Raw genomic sequence first — 22834 nt, 5'->3', positions numbered from 1 at the left:
TACTTGTGGAAAATTTTGCTGAATTCACAAAAGAATTGCATTTTTTCTCTGAAGCGGTGTATTGGTGAGGGCCTCAATAAATAGCTTGGCAGGCTGGATTGTGGCCCGCGTTCCACCTGTTGCACACCCCTGGTTTAGCAGGAGTAGCAATTGGCTCTACAATCTAGATGTAAAAAATATTTCAAATAGAAAAACAATTTCAATACCGTTGATGCTGAATACCATTACCAAGTACTCGTTGATATTGGATACCATTATCCATCTGTGTATAAGACTTAAAGTACTGTCTTTTAATTTATTCATTTTTGCATGAAATTGTTTTTAAATTTTTACTGCCGTGTTAACATTATGCCAACTTGAAAATAAGATGTTTAATCGGTGAACCTATATATTAAAGATTAGACTTAGAGAGACTCGGAGCGACGGAATTTCCTTCGCGAAACCTTCAAGGAAAGCAACCGTCCGTTTTACCTCAGGTGCTAAAGCTGGGCATTTATAAATAACTTTTAATATTATCGTACAGAAGGCGCTTGATCTGTTCAAGTTTCTTTCATCATGAGACAGACTCCGTACAGCAGTTTAGAACAAAGACTATTTCTTTTCCTCCTCGGCCCTCGGGCTGCCAACAGCCTCTCAGAGGTTCGTACTGCCACAAGAGGTCGTCAAAGAGCAATTGTCACGATCCAATGCGCATTTGCCATGGATTAGGAATTACGATTAAGTGTTAAATCAAAGAGATGATGTATTTTTATACTCAATGCTTGAAACACGTTTTATTCTCAACACTAACAGAAATCCAGATTCTGTTTAATAGTTTTGCTTGTCGTATTTCTTTTTTTGTAATATAAACGCTTGTGTTTCCTTTGCCACATTTTCGAATTCCAAATAATGTACCAAACTTTACTGAATAGAAGGACGTGGGAACTGCTTGTTTTAAAACTGTCCAAACACGTAAATATTACATGCATTTTAAAATCGGATATGTATAGCAGTGTACGTATGGCATGAACGCATGACATTCTGCCGGAACATCTGTCACCTGTTTGCTCTGAAGTTCATTTTCCGTCATTCTCTCAAGCGATAGGGATAAATGATGTGGTAGAGCACGAAAAAAGAAGTGCCAAACTAAAAGGCCTGATGTATCAGTGGAACTCATTGATATGACACCTAGTAGGAAAATGGGCAGTTTTTAAAGTAGCCTAACTTGAAGAAGATCAGCACATGCAAAATTTAGAATTGGTAGCACAAACATAGGCCTACCTCTTTTTTATTACTGTTTGTTTTCAGAAATTACGATTTTACGTCAGTATGAAATTGTATTGTGTACTGTTGCTTATTGGAGCTTGTGCAGATTTCTGCATAAATGCGGATACGATGCCCGTCGGTCTTTACTACAGGTTGGTTGTGTTATGAAGTCATGTGCACAGAGGTTTTGCATGAGTCAAAGCGACGTACTTTTTACATAAACTTTGACTCTGATTTCTTTGGCACGTTTACGTTTTACAAGGCCGGATTAAACAATATTTTGTACTGTTGGCGTTTGTCCAGTAATTTGCTAATTAGCAAAATACGTATGAAATGAATGAACGATTAAAGGACGGGGAGTTTAATTGTTTTAATTTGTTTCAAACGTTTTTCTTTGTCTTGTACAGAATACTTCGTGAAAGGAATCGACTGTATGCCCCACCAAAGTACAATTGGTATAAAATGCATTCTTCAACTTTTAAACTACAGGATCTTCTTCGAATAATTAACGGTATGCGAACAGTAAAAGAAACGGAGCAGAAATCAAAAAGGTAGGGTTCAACAAAATTTTTCAACCACAAAATACTTTTATTCATTACGTGGTTCATTATGGTAAATAAACCGGAAAAGATCGACTTTTACATTCCACGTTTATCAGCTTAACCACTTGATGAATATTTTGTTGGGCCACAGACAATAAATTATTAAAGGAACCTCAATAATTTACGCTAAACATTCTATTTATCGTTCTATTTTGATCCCTAACGTACCTGAGCGATATTTTTTGTAAAGCATGCATGCCCATTGGCTAATCTAAATCTATTTTGTTAGGTTACCTTATGCTTTCAGTAAAAACCGGTTGTAATCGGAAAATCTGCTGTTTAATTAAGGGGTTAATTTTAGTCCAAACCTAATTTTTTTGGTAGGATCTATTCTTCGAATGCAAGAATCCAAGAAACATTACGTTCGTGGGTGGAAGAAAGAAACGGCAACACCAGTGGGTGCACAGGTGTCTCATCGTGCTGGATTACAAATCTTGGGCAAGGGATGTCAAGTAAAGTGTCAGGAAAAGAAACTGAATTGGGCGCCTTTGGCCCAGGAAAAAAATAATCATGACGTATTTTAATATTATTTTGTGCTGTGGTAGAAAACCTTCTTATTGTTTTTTTAATGATTTTTGAACAAACCTAAAACAAATTGTAGTTCAATTATGTTTTCTGTGCAAACTGTCCTGATAGATCTCTGGCAAAAAGATTTCGGGAAAGAGGCAAGAGCCTAAAGTCCTATCACAATTTTATTTATTCGATATCAATTTGTGTAGTTCTATAGGCATAAATAAACATTATGTGAAACGTGCATGAAGCTCCAGTGTCAAGTAATACTTTTAGATTACCACAGGTAACTAAAAGAATGCAGTTATACGGTGTATGGTCATGCGGATAAAATTAATCTTGTGTTCTTGTTGGAAGACTTTCGCAGGAAACATATTTAATTTCAGATGTGAACTTAATCCTTCGTTGAGCTGAGATGTATGTTCGTCTTGGGTCGTGAGTTCTAGATAAAATTTTCTCTTTGAAAACCCGTCAAAAAGTTTCGAAACCACTAACGATAGATGAATCAATATAGGCCATCAATGTTTTGCTCATCTTATTTAAAAAATAATAAAATGCCTACTGTGTTTATGTGGTGGCACATTGGATTATTGTTACTGTTTTCCCTACTCTGAATTAATGTTTTTAGTTTATAACCAAAGTTGTTTTTGTCTTTAGTGGTCGTTGCATATAAATCTTTCTGTTTTGTCGTTTTATATACGCCCAACAAAAAAATCTATACTTTTGACGTCACAGAAAGAAAGTCCCATTAACGCAAACTGGTCACTTGTCGGCAAGCTAAATTAAACATTTACACGTCCGAGCTAACCAAACTTATAAAATTCTATTAAACGCACTGAAAAGCAAAAAAAAAACAGGTTAGCGACTCAAATACAACAATAACACGCAAGCGGTAAACATTTGTAAAAAAATGAGTAAAAAGTACAGTGTAGTCAAGTTGGTTGATGAAGACAAAATAAAAACAGTTGGGGTATTAGGTACCTCAAGACAATGTCACGTTACCAGAAAAAAAACTGCAAATGACTTTATTGAGAGCCATGAGGAACAGCGTAACCCTGGGGGGCATTCAAAACAAGGACGTATAGCATAGTATCAAAAGCCAAAATATTCTACGCACATTAAAGTTTCATAAAGGGCGCAAATGCGACAATACAGTGTCACATTATGGACGATATTGGGACAGCAAATCATACATATCTACCTCGCTGTTGCACGGCAAGCGTAAACACAGTGCATAATTTAGTACACCGGTTCACACCACAAGCAAATTGTCTCATTTACCGGTTGTAATAAACATTTGACTGAAACGTGTGAAACTGTTAAAGCATATGATTACAAGCCAACAAGCTAGCAGACGACCAATGTATCAGACTTGTGGCTATTGCTGAAAGGTGTCGAAAATCAAACTGGTTTGAGTCCACGTATCGCAACAAAAGCACAAGCCGCACATGGCTACACCAATGGAGAAGAAGACTTGTTGCTCGAAATGGCCGAATAAAAACGTACACAAATCTTATAACAAAAAAGCACTGTTTAGGCGCTTATACTGAGCTAGACCCCCTAACAGGCGCGTTTGACAACATGTAGATCTGATTGCCCGCAGTGGCTACAATCAGCGTTGCGTCACTGTGGGGGTGACTGGCAAGACGTACACGATCATGATCGACGCTGTAAATTCCCTTGGGAAGATCGGAGACGATTCCAGACGTCTACAAAATAGAAACGATGTTATATGGCACTGCACCATTTACTCGAACAACCGTTTTAAAAAGTAACTAGAAGGGTGGCTTAGCACATATTGCCCTTGCATATACACTATAACCTATTTTAAAACATAAATATATTTCCTATGCTTATTTTGTATTGGGTCCCATATTAGCCATCGTCTTTTATAACTTTAGTCGTTTCTGCAGGCAAAAACCCATGGGCCCCCACACATGCAAAGTTGAAAATAATGCAATTCAAGAGATAACCATGAGAAAGTCGGGTGTTGTAAGGTAAAACACAGTGATCGGCACTGGGCTTAAATAATAATACTATGTAGAATACAAACTATAAAGTTAAATTCACCCCAGATATTGTTTGAAGTATGTCCTATTTAACGTTTTAAAAAACTGACCCATTTTAGGGGGCTAGTAGGGCAACTAATTGGGTTCGACACACAAACTAAAGAATATATAAAAACCACAATGACTCAATCAATAGTACTGCAAAATTTCAGCCCAATCCGCCAATGTTTAAAATTTCGACTACTAGAGGTGTTTTGAGCAACAACCGTTAATGTTTCTGACGTCATAGGGCTGTTAACAAGCCCCTAACTGCCATGGCGCAAAAACGATCACCAAGCAACCCACCAACGAGCAACATACAACTGGTTGCCATTGTAACACTATTGCTCCAAAGAAATCTTTCGTTTGTGGTGCCCAGTAACATACAAATACGTTTTACACTTTAGGGGCTTGTGGGGTAAATGTTAGGACTACAGGGTTGAACACAACAATCGACACCTATAAATGGCATACTATACAAGAAATCCAAATTTCAGCCAATTCTGACACTGTTTAAAAACTCACCCATTTTAGGGGGCTAGCGGGGTAAATACTGGAGTTATCAACAAAAACAAAGTGGGATGCACATCTACATGAATATATCTACCATCTGTGTAAGTTCAGCCAAATCCATCAAACATTTGATGGAAAAACGAGTCGGACAAACTTTGGGTAAAAACACCCATTTTAGGGGGCGAGCGGGGTAAATACTTGGGTTATCAACAAAAACAAAGTGGGGTGCACATCTACATAACTATATCTACCATCTGTGTAAATTTCAGCCAAATCCATCAAACATTTGATGGAAAAACGAGTCGGACAAACTTCGGGGGAAAAATACCCATTTTAGGGGGCTAGCGGGGTAAATACTGGGGTTATCAACAAAAACAAAGTGGGATGCACATCTACATAACTATATCTACCATCTGTGTAAATTTCAGCCAAATTCATCAAACATTTGATGGAAAAACGAGTCGGACAAACTTTGGGAAGAAAAAAAAAGAAGAAAAACAAACAAAAACAATTCGAGTAAAATCAATATGTGTCCCCTTCAAGGAAGGGGACCCATAATAACCCCTATACGCTGGAAACCTTTATTCTTGTCTGAGACTATCACTAAATTACTACAGTTTTAATGCTGAAACCTTTATTTATTTGTAAAAGTCACAGACAAGACGAAATCGTTTAATTGAAAACCGTGATTTTGTTTTCGGTCAGATTGCAGCTTTCCACAGACGAACGGTATTAGCATTTATCACAAAAATATATACGCCCACATTTAAAATAAGCACTTATATCCCGGAAGAGACAAATATACATTAAACTTAAAGCAAAACGCTGAAAGTATTGGCACTAAAAAAAATGTATTACCTTTTTATATATCACTTTAACAATCCCAAATATCGCGTGTATAAACTTTACATCAGTGATTCCCTAACTGTGGTACGCCTACCACCAAAGGTATGTACAAGCTTTGTGGTCGTAAAAGAGTTTTTAATCAAAATAACCCTGCTGTTACGCAATAAAGAATATCCTTTTGACATTGACTTTAGTAGTGTAGTCTAACTTCTAGAAATAAGGGTACGCCAATAGCGCTATACGAAACCTCCAAGAAAAGTTTGACGATCGCTGCTTTGCATCAAGTTCGCCATGAGCCACGCGTTGTGATGGTAAGGTTTAACAATAGGACGGATATGGGACCTAACCGACAGATCCTAAAGCTCCACGGAGTCAGGCTATGATAACATCTCCTGTTTAGGTTTTATACCAGCGAAACCAAACGTTGCAGATATGGAATCGCTGCAAGCCAAAGGTTGCAGAATTGCTGCAAATCATGATAATGGCCTAAAGTAAAACTACAGTAATGAAGTGATTCATGGTTCGTAACGCGACACGCATTTATTCGCCACATTCGGTAATTCTGTGTTCAACGATATTCCAGAATAGTTAACGTTGTGTAAATAGCGTCTCAATTTTTTTATCTGCAAGTTACAATCGGGTGAGTCTAAGCTGAAAGTTAAGCGCTTATCTCTATGTCCAACTATATATATCACAAGCACACAAGAAAATATGCATTCAAATAAAACCCAGATGTAAGTTATATTTCTTGTGGCACTGCTATAGGTTCGGGGCGTCTTCAGTCGCCATCAACTTACCGCCAGAGTTGTTTTGTCTACGATGCGGATCATATTCTTTTCAGTGCCACCACAGATCATGTGTTCCATGCCCAGCCACTGGCAACAGTAAAGCTGTAAATGGAAGTTGGTTAAGGATAATCTCACGATAGAGTCAACAACTTTATTGATAAAAAAACATCCAAATTGACATTAGGGCTTAAACTTGCGTTGCGCCGTTACATTATTGAAGTCTCAAGATCGCACTGTCAAGTTTTGACAATGACTTTAAAACATTTGTGATATTTTATTTCATAAACCTTTTTAAGTTATTTTCTGCAAACTACTTGCATTCTGCAATTGTAAATGGAAAACTGATTTGGAAATCCAAAAAAACTATCAATCCTGCAATTTGCGTGTGATATTTGTTGTACAAATTGATGTAAAAAGGTGTTCCCTAGCCTTTGCGTTGAAATACAACTTGTATGGTATTTATAGGTCGCAAGTGTTTTGGTAATCCAGCACGGGTCGAGATAAAATGTACACATCAGCTATGCCCTGTGTCAACATGGATCGACCAAAATACACACCCCTGTGACAGCATGGACAATCCAAATCTTTGTTGTCACAAAATTACTTTGAAACGTGCGTTACAGGATTAAACAGCACGAACAAAAAGCAATTCTATTATCTAAACAGAAATGCGACCCGCCTGATGCTGACATTCAAAGCACATTTTTTGATAACGTTAAAGCGTCTCATTTAGTTTTAGCTTACTACAAGCGACATTAATAGTAAAAATACAGGCAAATGCAAGTAATAACTGCTTGCGCTGTCGATCGGTTCATTTCATTAAATCAAAAAACAAGATTTTACTATAGCTTTTATATTGTTTTACGTTTTACACAGTTAATTTTTTACTCGCAGTGAAGACATATTCGGGCTCAAAGGGGTTTAATTTCGTTCCAATATGTCGGTCGATAAACTAGATAATTATTTTATTCAAATGGATACCTTCGTGTCCAGGTAAGGCCAGACATAAATAACTTTATGTCATAAATAAGAAGAGGGTGTTTATAATCCAAAACTCAGTGTAAAAACCCTTGCCCAAACAAATTCATAATTGTACTTTAACTATAACATGTTTACAAAGACCTACAGTTAACGATTAGTTGCCTGTGCGACATTCGAATTTGGAACATGCTTGACTGCACAGCAATCGTCACACGATCGCCGGGTCATTCAACAACAACGTGTTTAGAGGCAATGTGGTTTCCAGAACAAATAAATTTACAACAAAGGCTTAGGTTTGGACGCACGTAAGCACTGTTATCTCCACCTGGTTTATCCTTTAACATCGAAGGATGTGATGCTTTGTCTGTGGAAGGGCAAATACATGGTGCGACGCAAACAGAGTGGAGAAGGAATGGTAAATTGAGTTTTACTTGTACCACTTACCATGGAGTCGCCTGAAAAGTCAGGTGGAATGGTTTTCAGTTTTGTTCCACTTTTCAAGTCCCAAACCTTTTTAATAAATAGATACTGAAGTTAACTGAAAGTCATACACAGGATCCATTGTATTAATAACGTCCCAATGAGCAACATTGTATTGTAAGTAAACAACACTTGCCTGCAAAACATCATCCTTTCGCCATGATGCTGTCAGTATGTGGTTATACTTCTTGTTAATGTCAATACCATCGCCACAAATATGAGGTCCATAAATACGACTGTAAGTGTATAACATTGTTACATACAATTGCAATCTCAACTGCTTGACAGTGTTTTGTTTACCGAATTGCATGATCCTCCCTTTGATCCCAAACTTGAATAGTATCATCCCAGCCACCAGACAGAAATGTGTGATCGTCTAATGGATGGTGTTTCAATGCAAACACCCTAAACCTGTGTCCATCCATCACTAGGCGATTTGGACTAAAAGTTTAAACAAAAAGAGTCTGTTATTGTTTTTTCTGAAGTCTTACCAAACAATATGTCATTTTTTAAAATGTTTTTGCTGATAAAATGTTCACTAAACCACACATGCAAACCTAGGTTCACAAACACGTGTTTTTTGTCCAGTTTCCACATCATAAATGTTTATTTGTTCAGTGCTGCCAGCTGTTACAATGCATGAGACGGAAGGACATACAGATGCTGCCAGTATTTGTCTTGGCTCATGTATGGATTGCAAACAAGTACAGGTGGCCACATGCCAAAACTTCATAATACCACCAGCATCTTAAAAATAATCCAAAGCTATGGCACAAAATAGCAACAGACTTTGATAACAATTGCAGAAACCAACTTACAAGTTGCAATGAGCATTTCACCCCTAGTTGAAACATCAGCAGGTATAAAATTCACTGAAGTTACAGGTAGTCTATCTGACTTTGTGTCCTCATCAGCCAAGTGGTAAATGGAGCTGCCAGAGGATGCTTTGTAAATCTATAAATAATGATAAAATATATTATTGATCAAATATATAATCACCGCTTGGTAGGTGAACATTCATACCTTAACATCACCATTGGCCAAACCAACTGCAAACTTTTCACAATTTTCTGAAAATTTGCAGCACATTGCATCGCAATTTACATCTCTAAAACAAGAAAAACATCATAAAAAAACAAAAATCTTGGTAATCATGCTGACAAACAATTTAAAAGAACTTTTAAAAATTATAATATAAGAGACATAAAATTATTTAACGGCAGATAAAACTGTGCTTTTACAGAAATCTTCCTGAACCAACGTGCGCTCAATACAGATGATTGCTTATTTCTTGCTTAGAACTGAGGATGCCATTATTTCGACGAAATCGATATTATTTACAATACATTGCAACACAAAAAACACAGATTGATTTAGGTGCACTGAAAGCTTCAGTTTACTAAGTTATTTAATGGCAGATTGCACATATAAATTTATCCACACCATATGAAGATAACACAACTTACATTGTTTTCAGTATCTTTATTGACCCTTCAATCGATGGCGCTTTGGGAGGTTTCTCACAGATTTCAGTGACCAAACCTTTTGCAACTATAGCATGACCTTCAATGTGACCAAAGTCATCATGCAGTCTAGTTTGTGGAGGAGTGGAAGAAAACATCTTTTGTGATTTATAATTTTAGATTTAGATTTTTTGAGTCTTCTTTGCTGAAATAAACCAGTACCATTGAAATCTATTAGTTTTTACACTGACATCTTTTTAAAATATCAACAACTGAAATAAACCAGTGACACTTTTTTCAGTTATTACACAAGTGGCAAATTTAATAGTGGAAACTCCAAATCCAAACAAACGTTTATATAGCAGAAGCAGATCTCAATCTCTACAATACAAAGCTATGGGAAAAAGGGTGCAAACCAAACTAATGTAAATTTATACAATAAGCACTAAGCCACTATAGCAATCGCCCTTTTTAAATACATTGGTAGGTATATATATTTATACATGTATATATTTATATTTATACATATTTATATATATATAACTATATAACTTTTACAAACTTATGCAAATTTTGCCATGTTTAGTTAGTTGCAATCAAAGCAACTATTGCAAAAAATCGCTGTAACAATCGACGAAAGAATAAAAAAGCTACCGTGCCTTCAAAACAATTATTTGACAGGTGGCTGTTGTTGTTGTCAGTGACATCAAAATGCGTGAGCATAGAAATCATACAAAAAATAATTATTTGATTCATGATAAAGTTATTATCTTAATCAAAAATTCTAATCCATTTAGTAACAAAGAGTTGTTATAAGTTAATGTTAGTTTCGCTATAAACAATTTTGTTTGCCATTTTTCAAAAATAAGTTACAAAAGTGAAGTATAAAAAATTTGAAATAACCCCAGTTTCCTCATGGTAAATTGGTTTTCCTGTTCATATACTCAACGAGTCAACGACTTGAAACTGTTGAGTGTATTGTTGTATTAACGTAATAATTTGCGACGTTGATAGAATTACCCTTCAATTTTTAGCCGTTTAGTGTCAGTATGGAGCAAAAGAGTAAACCAAGCTTCGCACAGAAAACGGCTACGGTTGCCCTGTTAAGGTATTTGATATGGCTGGTTGAGTTGAGACAGAGTACTTAAACAAAGCAAGTGTATTCATAGCCTTTATTTCAAAAGGTAAAAAAATACTTGAAAAGGCGTTTTGTCAAAACTAAAAATGATTACGTTTTTAGTACTGACGTGTTGTTCTTTTTCGCTCGATAAAACGTGCTTCTAGTTGCGAAAATACGCTTATTTAAAATTGACATTTGAAATGAGTTTTAAATTTTTTTACATAACTTTATTTATTTTCTTCACATACATTACGACGATTTAGCTACAGACTTCGTTGTTGCGTGTTTTGTTGTTTTTGTGTGTGATGTTAGCAATGAAGTGGTGCTGGAATCTGAACCTGTTGCTTGGCTTTGTCTGATAACGGCTTTACCTGAGAACGTATCAATCAAAGGTATCTAAAGGTTAAACATCAGATACACCAGACAGATGTTTAAATTACTGCACGACATTTTACTGGTAAATACATAATAATAAGTCGTGGATTGAATACGAATGGAGTTCGAAATAAATGTTGTGCATTAAGAGTTCTGTCTATGCAAATACTTGCCAGTTTCCATTTAGCTGCATGGCGTTTGAGGTGATGACGAAAATTTCGATGTTTACGTAGATGTTTGAAGTTAAAGAAAACATTCCAGAGATACGTAAACCAGCTAAAACTTGTCGAGGGTGCGTCTTTCTTTTCGCTATGATTTCGTTGCGCTTTGTTGTAGAGTGAATAACAGCGAGCTCTCTCCATTGTGGAGACATAACGCGTGAAAACGCTATTGTTCGACCGTGTTTAAGCCAAATAAACTCCGCTTCGGTTGTTGCCTAGCAACACCACATTGCGGCTGGGAGACAGAGCGTTACACGTCAGTGATTTTGTTTGTCTGAACTTGATTTAGTGACTGCGTTTGGGCGTGACTAAGGCACGCTTTCTGCCTAAATAACCCCCGCATGCCAATTACAGCGCTTGAATTATGTGAACGATGTTTAACTTGTCGTAAAATGCTTTCATTGTGCTTCAAATCATCCGACACGTTAAAGCATAAAGTAGGCCAATTCATCAACTCTGATATTAAATATGCGTTTGACGCCCCCCAAAAAATATGCCCGAAATAGTTGAACAGAACCTTCATTCAACATGAAATATCTCGAATTCTAAAACAATTGTCATTTGACCTTCAGGTTTTATGCCTATTGTGCAACAGTATACAGTTGCACCGAAGTATGCTTTGTTTCAGAAACATGACCTATCGGGTCTGTGATAATTACAGTACGGGGTCAAAAGAAATCTACACCCTAAAAGCCATCCTATAGCATGTCAAACACTGCTGTCAATCATTTTTAAAGCTTGTTGGTGCCTAGAAAAGATTGCTTATGTGTTGTTATTGTTGCAGATTTGAAGTGCGTTTTGTTTTTCTCTGCGATCGATGCATAAAGTCATGTTGGTGCCGCTTGTGTACTATTTGCTTACGTCGCACCAAATTGTTCAACACTGACTTTTTAACAGCTTAGGTTAAGACCACAGGCAAGGCAATACTGAAAACAAAATGGGTTGCAATTCAAGCAAAGGCACTGCAGTGATCACTCAGCAATCTAAAAAGGCGCCAGGAGCGACAAATGGCACAAGTCTGGCAAAAGTGAAGCCTACGCCAAGAACTGAATCATCAGACCCTGAACCAGCTCAAACTGAAACAGGTTAATGTTTATTTTTTAAGAACATGTTTGTTGATTGTTTTTAACAACATGTTTGTTGAAGAATAAATGCTGGTTGTTAGTTTAACACCCTATATGACTTGCTTTTTTCACAAATATATTAACTTCTATGAGGAAATATTCTGTGTCAACACAATAAAGATAATGCGCTGAAGGGTTTACTTTATATTGCAGAAAAACCGAAAGTCGAAGAAAACGCAGACTCAACAGAAAGTAAGTAACAAAAATCCGCTCTCGTACAGTTTTGTTTCGATTTTGATTTACAAATCTATTGTGATCATGTAACTTCATTGTTCCAAGTAGAGCACAAAGCTACAATGGATATTTAAAAGTTTGTTTTAGGACGAAATAAACTTACTGTGTGGTTTGGGTTCGGGGCCTCGTTGTTGTAATAGAGGCGAACAGTAGTCATTCGTGCTTTGATAGACCACTTCGATGCTTTTACAACAGAAAGTGTGAGTAGGGTACATCGTGTGTTGCTTGTCTGTCCCCAAGGCTTGTTGTCAAATAGTACACAGCAGCTTGGTGCTCACTCTGCAAAGAAACCAGTAGGGAACATATAGGCATTCGCAATTTAATGAACTTCTAGCATCGGAAATACCCATAAATATTTAATAAAACGGGGCATGCTGGTGCGGAGCGGTTCCTAATTGCACATTAAACCGCATTTCATTTCCAGCAAGGTGTTTGGGACTAAAACGGTGCTTTAAACGTTCAGAAAATCGATGCCAACGAAAAGTTTATTTAAGTCATAAAATTGCAAACATGTTGGTATGCTACGCACACACGCTAGATTCACGTGTTTTGAGACGTTTGGTGCCGTTTCTATTTGCAATGTAGTAAAATTTCGACGAACGATTTTGTGGGTGTGGATTTTTGTGCCCGTGAAAGTTTGCGGTCACCGACAACGCCCGGTAAATCAACCTCACATATCCATTTCTCGCATTACACCACAACCACAAACACATATAACCCGTGTTGTGTAATGAACTAATGTTTGCGGTCATAGGCCGTTCAACTATTTGCAAAGATGGTTGAAATGAGTATTGGCCAAAAATAATCACAACATGAATCAGTAAGTTTTGGCGATGGACACGTCGCACCTTCCGGATACCGAACGATCGGACGTATTCACGTTATCTGCGTCCTTTTATGCCACCTCATGTTTACAAGAGGCGTCGTTTCAGGTTAAGCTGTTATGGTTGCCAGTTATGACGACCGTACGTAACATGATTCCTCACAAAGATCGGGGACCGTTGGTGAAAGGATCAGCCCTGCGGCGCGCGGGAGTGGGTCACTTGGAATTAGGCAAGTCGAGTCATGTCGGTCGTTCCACCACCAAAGTGGCTTTGAGTCAATCCACCACGACCTTTTCTCTATGGATATATATATACTAATGCAGCTGTGAAACGTACCTACGAACATCAACTTACACGCCAGCACCTTTATTTGACTGTGCCATTGTATGCAGAATGTATAAGTACACATAGGTGGAGCGAAGATAAATGAGGGCAAACAGCATTGAAGGGAAGATTTGCCCACTAACGCTTAATCCAATCCCTTCTTTGCAATGCGGTTGCCACGGCTACATGCGTGCCGCGAATTGTCTCCAACTCGCGTTGCAGTTTCTCACATCGTAAATGAATTTTAACGCGGGCTTTGTTTTGACTGATCCTGTTCATAGAGCAAGCGCTATCTCAAAAACAATATGAATATTATATTTTGTGGTCGTTTGCAAAATTTATCGTTTCAGTCCTTTTGCCATGTATGCGCTTAACTTAACGTATGGAGCTGGCAAATATTCTGACATAGAATGGTACTGTATTCAACTAAGGTTATTACAATGTTTCATTAAAAGGGGTTGTTATTTTTAGCTGGAGAGCAAATAACTGCTGCACCAGTAACTGCTACATCGGAAGAAGGTTGGTGTTTTTGTTTTGTGACATTCCTGCATAAGCCCCAAACATGACTTTATACAGTATACGGGTTCTCGTCAACAAATTAAAACATTTTTATGCAAATTACATTGATATGGTTAATCAACCCAACACTAATAGAGTACTATAGCTCAAATTTAACAATAATTCAGATAAATTCAATTATTTGCTCGTGTATGTGTGTGTTTCGTGAAGATTAAAGTGGACAATCATTTTCCCCACAATAATCAATCAAGCTTCTCTTTAAGAAACTGAAAAGCCCGTTGAGGAAACAGCGCCTGAACCAGAAAAGACTCCTACTCGTAAGTAAGATGAAAATAATCATCTAGACAAAAGGGCTTTCTTAATCTTGCTTTTCGACCCTGCATAGAAATCAGGAACATACATTGACAATTTTTCATTGTTTTTTGCGCAAGGTCATTTGCTTCCTGTGCTTTAGCTGCCATATATTGTGTTTAGATGTAAATGAGGATCAAGTTTACATTACAATTTTGCGCCTCGCCCGTAGCAACAAAGTTGCGCTTAATTATTAATTGTAGCTGTCTCTGCAGTCCTGCAAAATTGCTCCCATGATCTATCTTTCACACAAACCTTTTCGCTTATCTTAACTTCAGGCCATGTTTGTGTATTGCGTTGGCATTGGTCCAGAGTTGCTTGCATCTTTATCAGCCGAGATGTTTATTACAAAACTCCTGAGTTTAGCTGCATTATTGATGCACCTGCGTTAAGACGCCATTGCAAAAAACGGCCACGATTTTACGTGGAAAGTTTTATGCAGCCCCAAAAGAACCCGAAACGGAAGCAAAGCCGCCCACTCCGGCGCCAGCGGAACCAGAGCCCCAGCCGGAACCAGAACCTGAACCTGAAGCGCCCCCTGCTGAAGAACCGGCTGCAGGTTAATTGGCCCTCGGACACTTAGCATGACCCGTTTGACATTTAGTATAGCAGTAGACACAACCAACGAAATTCCATTTGGAATAGCTTTAACTTTTGTTCATTAACTTTTTGTTGCTAGTGTTACTGCATTAATAACCGTTTTGGCACTGGTATATCTTACCAATTAAGTGTTTTGTATAAACAAAATACATACGCTTTTTTATGTTTTGTGGTTAATCGTTTTGCATGTAAGGTTTGTTAATGCAACAGTTAAACATTAACTGGTTACAAGTACTTTAAACAAAACTCTAACGAGTCCAAATTTGCATATTGTTGCTGCCAACTATACTATAGTGTACAAGTCTCCAGAAAATATTAATTTCATGTAGAACAATTTGCATTTTGCAATCAGCAACAATATTGTTTACAATTTCGATCAACTACACTTTAGCCAACACAACGCATGCATACAATAGAAACAAATTGTAACATTCATTTTATTTCATTACGTTGTGTTTTTGTACTGCTTTTGTTGCCGTGCTGTTTGTGTTTGTTATGTTTTATGTTGTATATGTATTCAATATATGTTTCTTGAATTGTTTTCGTACTGATGCTTAGTTTTTTCTGTTAATGTGTCAACCATCCTTTTTGTACTGAGAAGTTTATCTTTCTTAACCTATCAAATAATGTTTACCGTGTTTGTTTTTTAGCGGAGACCGCACCAGAGGAACCTGAACAACAAACAGAAGCGTCGCCTGCTGGTATGTTAAATAGCCTCAGATCGAATTTGTTGTGTGAAAACAATCCGTTATGCGCTGCTTTAGTTAAATTATTCGAAGTAGACCCGATGAAGGGCAATTATGTAGTTATGCAGTTATTGCGACGTCGCTGAGCGTATAACAATGATCAAACAATCGTAAAAAATCTATTTGCCCTTTAAAGTCGGTCCAGGGGTTCGGGTATACGCCGTAAATTCATGTCGTAAGTTTTTCCGAAGGTTTTCGTTGTTCTGCCCTCACAAACAAATAGCAAATTGGGTATGTCACCGTCGTGTCTAAACTTGCTCAATTAATGAGTTTCGTATGGCCAGTAATCCCTAAGAACTATTGTTGTTGCGCGGTTTGCGATACCTGAATACTGAAAAAGCTCTCGAAACACCCTTTAGGCCACTACATCCACCACGCAGAACGTCTTCGGCATTGTGCGCTTGTAACAGTGCACTTTTCTGATTAGATTTGACCACCACTTATGGTTCGAAGGCTTTTGTCCGCTGAGTGGCTCAAAACACCTCACAACTGAGATGCTAAAGATTGTCGATGGTGTTTGGCGGTCAAAATAAGGCCAATGCGCCTATAAGCAGTAGAATTTTTTTTAATTGTGCAATGCGTTTATGTACGAAATGGAAATTAACACACCTTAATTGTTATAGCCGAACAAACTGAAGCTCCGGCAGAAGCTCCGGCAGAAGCCCCGGCAGAAGCCGATGCCAACCAAGAGTCTGCCCCCGTGGAGGCGTCGGGTAAGCAAAAATTCAATTTACACATCCAAAAATTATTATATCAATATAAAATATTCTTTTCAGCTTGTATGAGGCCTGTAGACCTCGATTTGTCACTCTCTTTTAAAATTATCTGTAGCAAACACAATTCTGGATTTTCTATCACTAGCAACAGTTAATACTTTTACCAGTTTTGAAATTAACCTCTTTATTATCAAATGATCCTTTGTTGTCGCATAAGTCAGTCAGACACCAACTTAGCCAGCATTATTTAGATCGGTTTGGTTGTTGGTTATGATTGCCCAATACATTCCTGGATTTTTCAGGACTTTTGGACTTTTTACTCTCTTGCATCACCACGTGTTCAACACTTATACGATCTTAGTTTTCTGCAAACGGTCAATAAACCTCTTTTGAAAACTTTAACTTTTTAGGTGATGGAGACGGTGATGCTGGTGGTGATGCGTAAAACTGGATCATCAAATGCTTTGCGAGTTTAAATGCAACCACCGCGGCAGTTCTTTTTGAAACAATTTCAACTCTTGTAACTGTAATTTTTTGTAACTGTAATTTGCAAAAACTACTGTTCGCCATACTGTACATATATTTAAATATTTTCAAATTGGTTTGCACAAAACAGTTTGTCTGACCAAGTAGATTGGGTTAAACAAATATTATCCAGTAACGTTAACTCGTTCAAAATGTCTGGCTCGTTGCATTGCGACTACCAAGATAAGTGTTACTGAACATTTTTGTTTATACTGTGTTTTTACGACTGTGAGTATATCATTTCAATACTTCTGGTTTCAACTTCAATCCAATTCCGTCTCGGTTAAACACCTCCAAAATCCATTTCGCACAAATGAACTATAACATAAGCGAAAACTGCATGTACACGTCGGACTCGAATCAGCGTTACTTAACTTTTTAAAAAAACATTGTGTTTTTTATTGTACATAAAGGCTGATCTATGATATCGTTCATCAATACAGATAAAACTACGAAGTTTAACTTAATATTTATCGTGTTGTCGGAAATATTGGTGTGTAGAAGTGATATGTAGAAAGAGGCTTCACATTCAGGAGATGATGGTAATTTAATAAGTTTTTACAAAAGGTTCCTATCATAATTTCCTGCCGATCAAACATGTAACTTTTCCGGAAAGCTTGTAGCCTTGAAAACGTTGACAATATTATGTATAGCAAGGATTCTCAAACTTTTCAAGCATGCGGTGCAAATTTTCTTTCCGCGGTACATTTTGCAGGCCAACAACACATAAGTTATTAAATGAAAGTTGCAACTTTATTTTGGTGCGTCAGTTTCCCTCTAATAAAAAATAATGAGCTTTAAAACAATATTAATGAGCTTTAAAACGATAGAGCTTTAAAACGAATATATAAGAAAAAATGAGCTTTAAAACGATATTATGCACGCTCGTATTTTGTCATCAGGTGTCACAACAGCAGAAAATTTTTGCGCTTTGCAAAATTCAATCTTTATAATTTGAAGATAATAGGCTACAAAACTTTTTTCTGGGAATTTGACAGAAATTAAACTTTTTACCTGCATTTTATGTTAAACAGTTTGTAGATTGTCCTAGACCAGGGGTCGGCAACCTTTTAGGAGACGCGTGCCAATTTGCTTGTTGTTTCCATGTTAATGACCTCGCGTGCCAACATTTTTCTAAATAATAGTGGTTCGTGCCAGCAGATGTCAATAATCAAGAGAAATCAGAGTGTTTTGTGTATGTAAGGCTGAATTTTAAGATAACATCATCATCATCATCATTTTATTTTCAGTTGCGTACGCGGTTATTGCATGCAAATAAAATATAATAGGCAAGCAACTGGTGGATGGCGAAGGGACCATATAGGTCAGACAGTGTAACAGGTTAATGTTTGTTACTTCAATTTGTTACTTCAATATAAACTACTAATTGCTAATTGTTACTTCAATATAAACACGAAAATCGGTTGGCGTGCCATGAAAAACACCTCGCGTGCCAACCTTGACACATGTGCCAGGGGTTGCCGACCCCTGTCATAGACTAATGATTTTAAAATTGATGGAATATTTTACTTCCAGTTTTTTCTAGACTGTTTTTTTTTACTCGAGAAAAGAAGTGCTTTGCGCATAAAACTGAAGTTACGAAATTTCGTTAGAACTCAGTTACTAAAAACTTAATTAAGAAGTTTACAACACACATCCGCAGTATAGACAGTAGGTTACGATTTCGTTTACAAGTAAACCATTCTTTGTTTGAAACTGTGGACCCCATATAGAACATAGTACCAGGTATACGAGGTCGTATTGCTATTAACAATTTTGAGCACTATTTGTTAATCAGAAGTTGAGAAAAAGTAATGACCTAAAATTTGAACTTTTATCTGGAGTGTTTTTGATTCAAATGCCTTCAAATCGTTTTATCGGTGCCGTTTGACATTACCGTGCTTAGTAGGTTACTGGATTTTAAAAATGGCCTTTTTCATACATTTTGCATTAGCCACATTTAATGATACAATTATACCCTACAACATGCGTCGCAGCTGGTCAATGTAAATAAAATCGATTCGCCAGCTCAATGTTTTTGTAAACATGTAAGCGGTTTTTGTAAACATGTAAAACATTGAACTTATTCGTGATTTAAAATCCTAAAAAAATTGTAACTGCACAAAACATAAATTTATACAAATGGACATGGGTGTTGTAAACCCTGGTCGACTTTAATGTGTGCGCCTTTTGCAAAATCAGTCACAGTTATAGATGCGAGTAATTTGGATCAATGTATTTTTTTTAAAATGGTTTGTTTCACGCGGATTGATCACTGCTGCATCGAAAACGGCTGTGCATGACAAGGTCAGGCTCCTATTCGATCTTCCTTATATACTAGAAAAGCGGTTCTCAAACTTTTTTGATTTATTGTTATGACGGTCCCTTCGCATTTTTTTCGAGCACTCGCGGTCCAAGCAAAATATAGTCATAAAATTTCAAATACCTGGGCAAAATAAAACTCTCCAGTTAACAAACTAAAAATTGATTTATTCTTTTCAAAAGCATTCCCACAACAACATACGGAATGAATTTAGTTTAGTTACTAAACTTTAGTATGATCACTTTGCGTGGGAAACTGGGAATGTTGCAAAGACAATTTATTACGTCACAAACAAGACTAAACAATATAAAGATAGTGCGCGAACAATTGCCTCTGTTTGTTATTTGAAAATGAAGTAAAGAGCCCACTGATCTCTATATGTTTGTAGAGATCAGTGAAAGAACCACTTCTTGTCCTAGAAAACTCGTTTCTCCATATAATTTACTCGCAAGATCTCATATTACATAAGATTGAATATATACTTTAAGCTTCTCGCGGTCCCCCTGAAATCGCTTGGCGGACCCCTGGGGCAGGGGTCGGCAATCTTTTTTGCACTGCGGACCGTTTTTGAAACTAAAATTTGATAACGGACCGGTCTTCAAAAACTACAATTATTTAGCAATGAAAACACCTAAATTAGTTTATCATCCTCGTGATACATGGGCAAAATGTTTCATACCATTTTGCCTGAAAAGTTATACGGCCCGGTAACAAACTCCTCGCGGACCGGTACTGGGCCGCGGACCGGCGGTTGCCGACCACTGTCCTACGGGACCGCGGACCCCAGTTCGAGAACCGCTGTACTAGAAGCATTCTCACTTTTTAGTGCGCTATACAAACTAAAAAATATTATGCATTTTTATTTTATATCGAAGCTTTAAAACCGAAGTTGTAGACAATGGAATAATTAATTGTCTATCTAAATTCGCGGTAACATTTTTTCTGTCTTTTGAAACAAATATAGGCCTACAACCCAATTTGGTTTACTATAATGTTCGTGCAAGATTCTTAAAAAAGCAGGATATTTTCGAGGTCAATTGTCCATCTATCTTATTGTTTCCAGATTTAAATGGTTATAACGACGTGGCTGTAATATGATTGCGTAACTTGGCAAAAGCACTGTGCCTAAATATGAAAGCAGAGCATAAAGGTTTGAAACAGCACTTTTTTCAAATAGTTTGCTCAGAACATATATTACTACAAAGTGTTTTTTATGTGACAGCGCTCATTGGACTGAATATTTGCCAATTAGTACCAATATTTCTCAGAATGTTAAAAAACGCCGAGTAAAAACATTTTTTTTACCTGAAACTAATTTAGGCTTACTTGTTTTGTACATGGTTGAAATTTTGGAATTTGTGGAAACAGTAAACGAAATAAAAAACCTTAGCAGTAAAACATATATTTAAACAGGCTTTTGTATTCTGGTGGTGTTTTTGCTGAAGCAAAAGTAATCAACTGACGTTGTTGCTTATTGACAACCGGATGACTGTTATCAGCATATATTAACTCTGTACCACCATCTAGCGAACGAACTAATAAAATGTAAACAATGCTACACAAAGATATGATTGACTGAAGTAATCTTTATATTTTATAGGCTACTTACTGACATGTGAAGGAAGTCGCTTGTCAAACTATGCGTGATTTCCAATTTTTTATGCGTAAATAAATGTGGTTTGATTTTCCGAGATTTTCACAAAACAGTTAATTTATTGCAATTGTTTAAAACTTCTCAGTGAAACGTCCTTACACCTTAGTAAACCATATCAAAACTATGACTCGGAATACTGACTGACATTATAGAGTCTATATCTATAATATAGACTGCAAAACATGTCCGTAAATGCGCAAAATCATGGTTCCAAAACTGGGAGTTGCAACACTGTGTCGCATTCTACAAAGGCGTTATTATTGTATTATGAATGAGAGACACCCTAATACAGGGGTGTCAAACTCATGGGGCTTCGAGGGCCACATTGCAGTTGGAAATTATGCCAAGGGGCGCATGTGATTTTTAATCTAGTTTTCTCAAGTTTAACCAGGGGAGCACAACCTTTTCGGCCGCATTGCAGATCCTTATTTCACCTTGTTTTAAAATTACAGATATAAAGAAATAGGTTTATATCCTATGTATACCATCTATTGACGCCCCAATAGCCCAGACTAATTTCCAAATTGATGCGCAGATTGAGCTGCACAGTGTGAAGATCAGTCCTAACTGTTTATGACGTCATAATCTATATTGTGATGCCTGTGGTACCTGTTTTTTCGCATTGTTTGTACACATTAGGCGCACAAAAGTCTGACGCATATGGCTATTTCGGATGGTAATACTACTCTTTTCAGTACCACAAAATCTGTTTAGAGCAGTTTGAAAGTCAAAATATTTGGCAAATGAGTTTTATTTACGTCACGGCCGCCAGTTGTGGACCCCTGACTGAAACTAAACGCTTTTTTTAGTTAGAGCGGGGGTGTCCAACACGTGGCACGCGTGCCAAAAGTGTCACGCATCGCATTTGAAAATGGCACTCGAGCTGTTGCACATTTAGATGGTAAACATTAGGATTTGGCATGCAATTAATTTTGTGTCTATTAATTCTTCTTGGTCTTTATTCTAACTTCAGCAAAGACTACACAACCCACTAACTAAATTGTTCGTTTCTTTACAAAACATAATCCCCGTTGCAAACTATTTGTATCTTGGGTCGCATAAACGGAGTATCATAAACAAGTTTACTCGCATTTGACGACATATTTTTTTTCTAAACATTTAATAAGGTTCTATGTATTGGCCAAATATTTGTACAGAACCCGTACCGGTAAGACAGTTAAGACATGGTTTGGAAAAAGTACCAAACGTTGGTACGCGAGGATATTTTGAAAATTTTTTGAAATTGTACCCTTTAAAAATAAATGTGCTATATCGATTTTTAATTATTTGTTTATGACTGAATAACCGAGAGAATGTTAACTAAATTGCCAGACAATGGTTATTATCAAACAACAATGGTCATTTACACATACTTTGTGTGCAGCTAAAGCAATGATAATAACTTTTTTGTGTAATTTGCCTCAAAAAAATTGCTGGGTGAATTGTTCGCTATCATGTTTGTGGGCACAACTATGTCGTTTTTTTGTTTTCGTTGGATGTTCTTTAACTTGTTAAACGTCACAAAATATTGCCCCCCCCCCCCCCCCCCCAATTTTCCGCTGCCTACGCCACTGGCTGGAAGTTCGACCAACGACTATTTTGGTTCAACAAAGTTTTTCAAAAGCGATGCACAAAAACACTGCGTTTAAGAGAATTATGGCTAGCATTGTGACATCACTTAGCTGTGTTTGAGAATGTCATG

General features: G+C 37.1%; 3 protein-coding genes across 4 annotated transcripts; 2 read left to right on the top strand and 1 right to left on the bottom strand.

Moving 5' to 3' along the window:
• The first annotated feature begins 1291 nt into the window (after positions 1–1291).
• LOC145230103 (uncharacterized) lies at positions 1292–2601 on the top strand. Its single transcript, XM_080095477.1, has 3 exons — positions 1292–1397; positions 1653–1796; positions 2172–2601. The coding sequence occupies exons 1-3, from the start codon at positions 1309–1311 to the stop codon at positions 2353–2355; spliced, it is 417 nt and encodes a 138-aa protein (XP_079951603.1). The 5' UTR covers positions 1292–1308; the 3' UTR covers positions 2356–2601.
• A 560-nt stretch (positions 2602–3161) lies between these two features.
• On the bottom strand, positions 3162–9764 carry LOC145230100 (uncharacterized). The gene is made up of 9 exons (XM_080095476.1): positions 9480–9764; positions 9037–9121; positions 8832–8967; positions 8571–8760; positions 8314–8454; positions 8150–8249; positions 7978–8043; positions 6562–6654; positions 3162–4066 (listed from the first exon to the last, which is right to left on the bottom strand). Exons 1-9 carry the CDS (start codon positions 9632–9634, stop codon positions 3899–3901), a joined length of 1134 nt encoding a protein of 377 aa, XP_079951602.1. The 5' UTR covers positions 9635–9764; the 3' UTR covers positions 3162–3898.
• A 2294-nt stretch (positions 9765–12058) lies between these two features.
• On the top strand, positions 12059–18452 carry LOC145228011 (uncharacterized). Of its 2 annotated transcripts, XM_080092978.1 has the most exons (8): positions 12059–12277; positions 12470–12508; positions 14170–14217; positions 14481–14534; positions 15011–15127; positions 15819–15869; positions 16538–16627; positions 17041–18452. In XM_080092978.1, exons 1-8 carry the CDS (start codon positions 12130–12132, stop codon positions 17073–17075), a joined length of 582 nt encoding a protein of 193 aa, XP_079949104.1. In that variant the 5' UTR covers positions 12059–12129; the 3' UTR covers positions 17076–18452. The 2 variants fall into 2 exon arrangements, with proteins under 2 accessions (XP_079949104.1, XP_079949105.1); XM_080092979.1 differs by lacking the exon at positions 15011–15127 and having other exon boundaries at positions 12069–12277.
• The last annotated feature ends 4382 nt before the right edge of the window (positions 18453–22834 follow it).

The sequence above is a fragment of the Phallusia mammillata genome, chromosome 5, assembly GCF_965637545.1.
Source record: "Phallusia mammillata chromosome 5, kaPhaMamm4.hap1.1, whole genome shotgun sequence".
NCBI lineage: Eukaryota > Metazoa > Chordata > Ascidiacea > Phlebobranchia > Ascidiidae > Phallusia > Phallusia mammillata.
The sequence above is the reverse complement of the archived record's forward strand: the minus strand, read 5'-3'. Positions and strand labels throughout refer to the sequence as shown.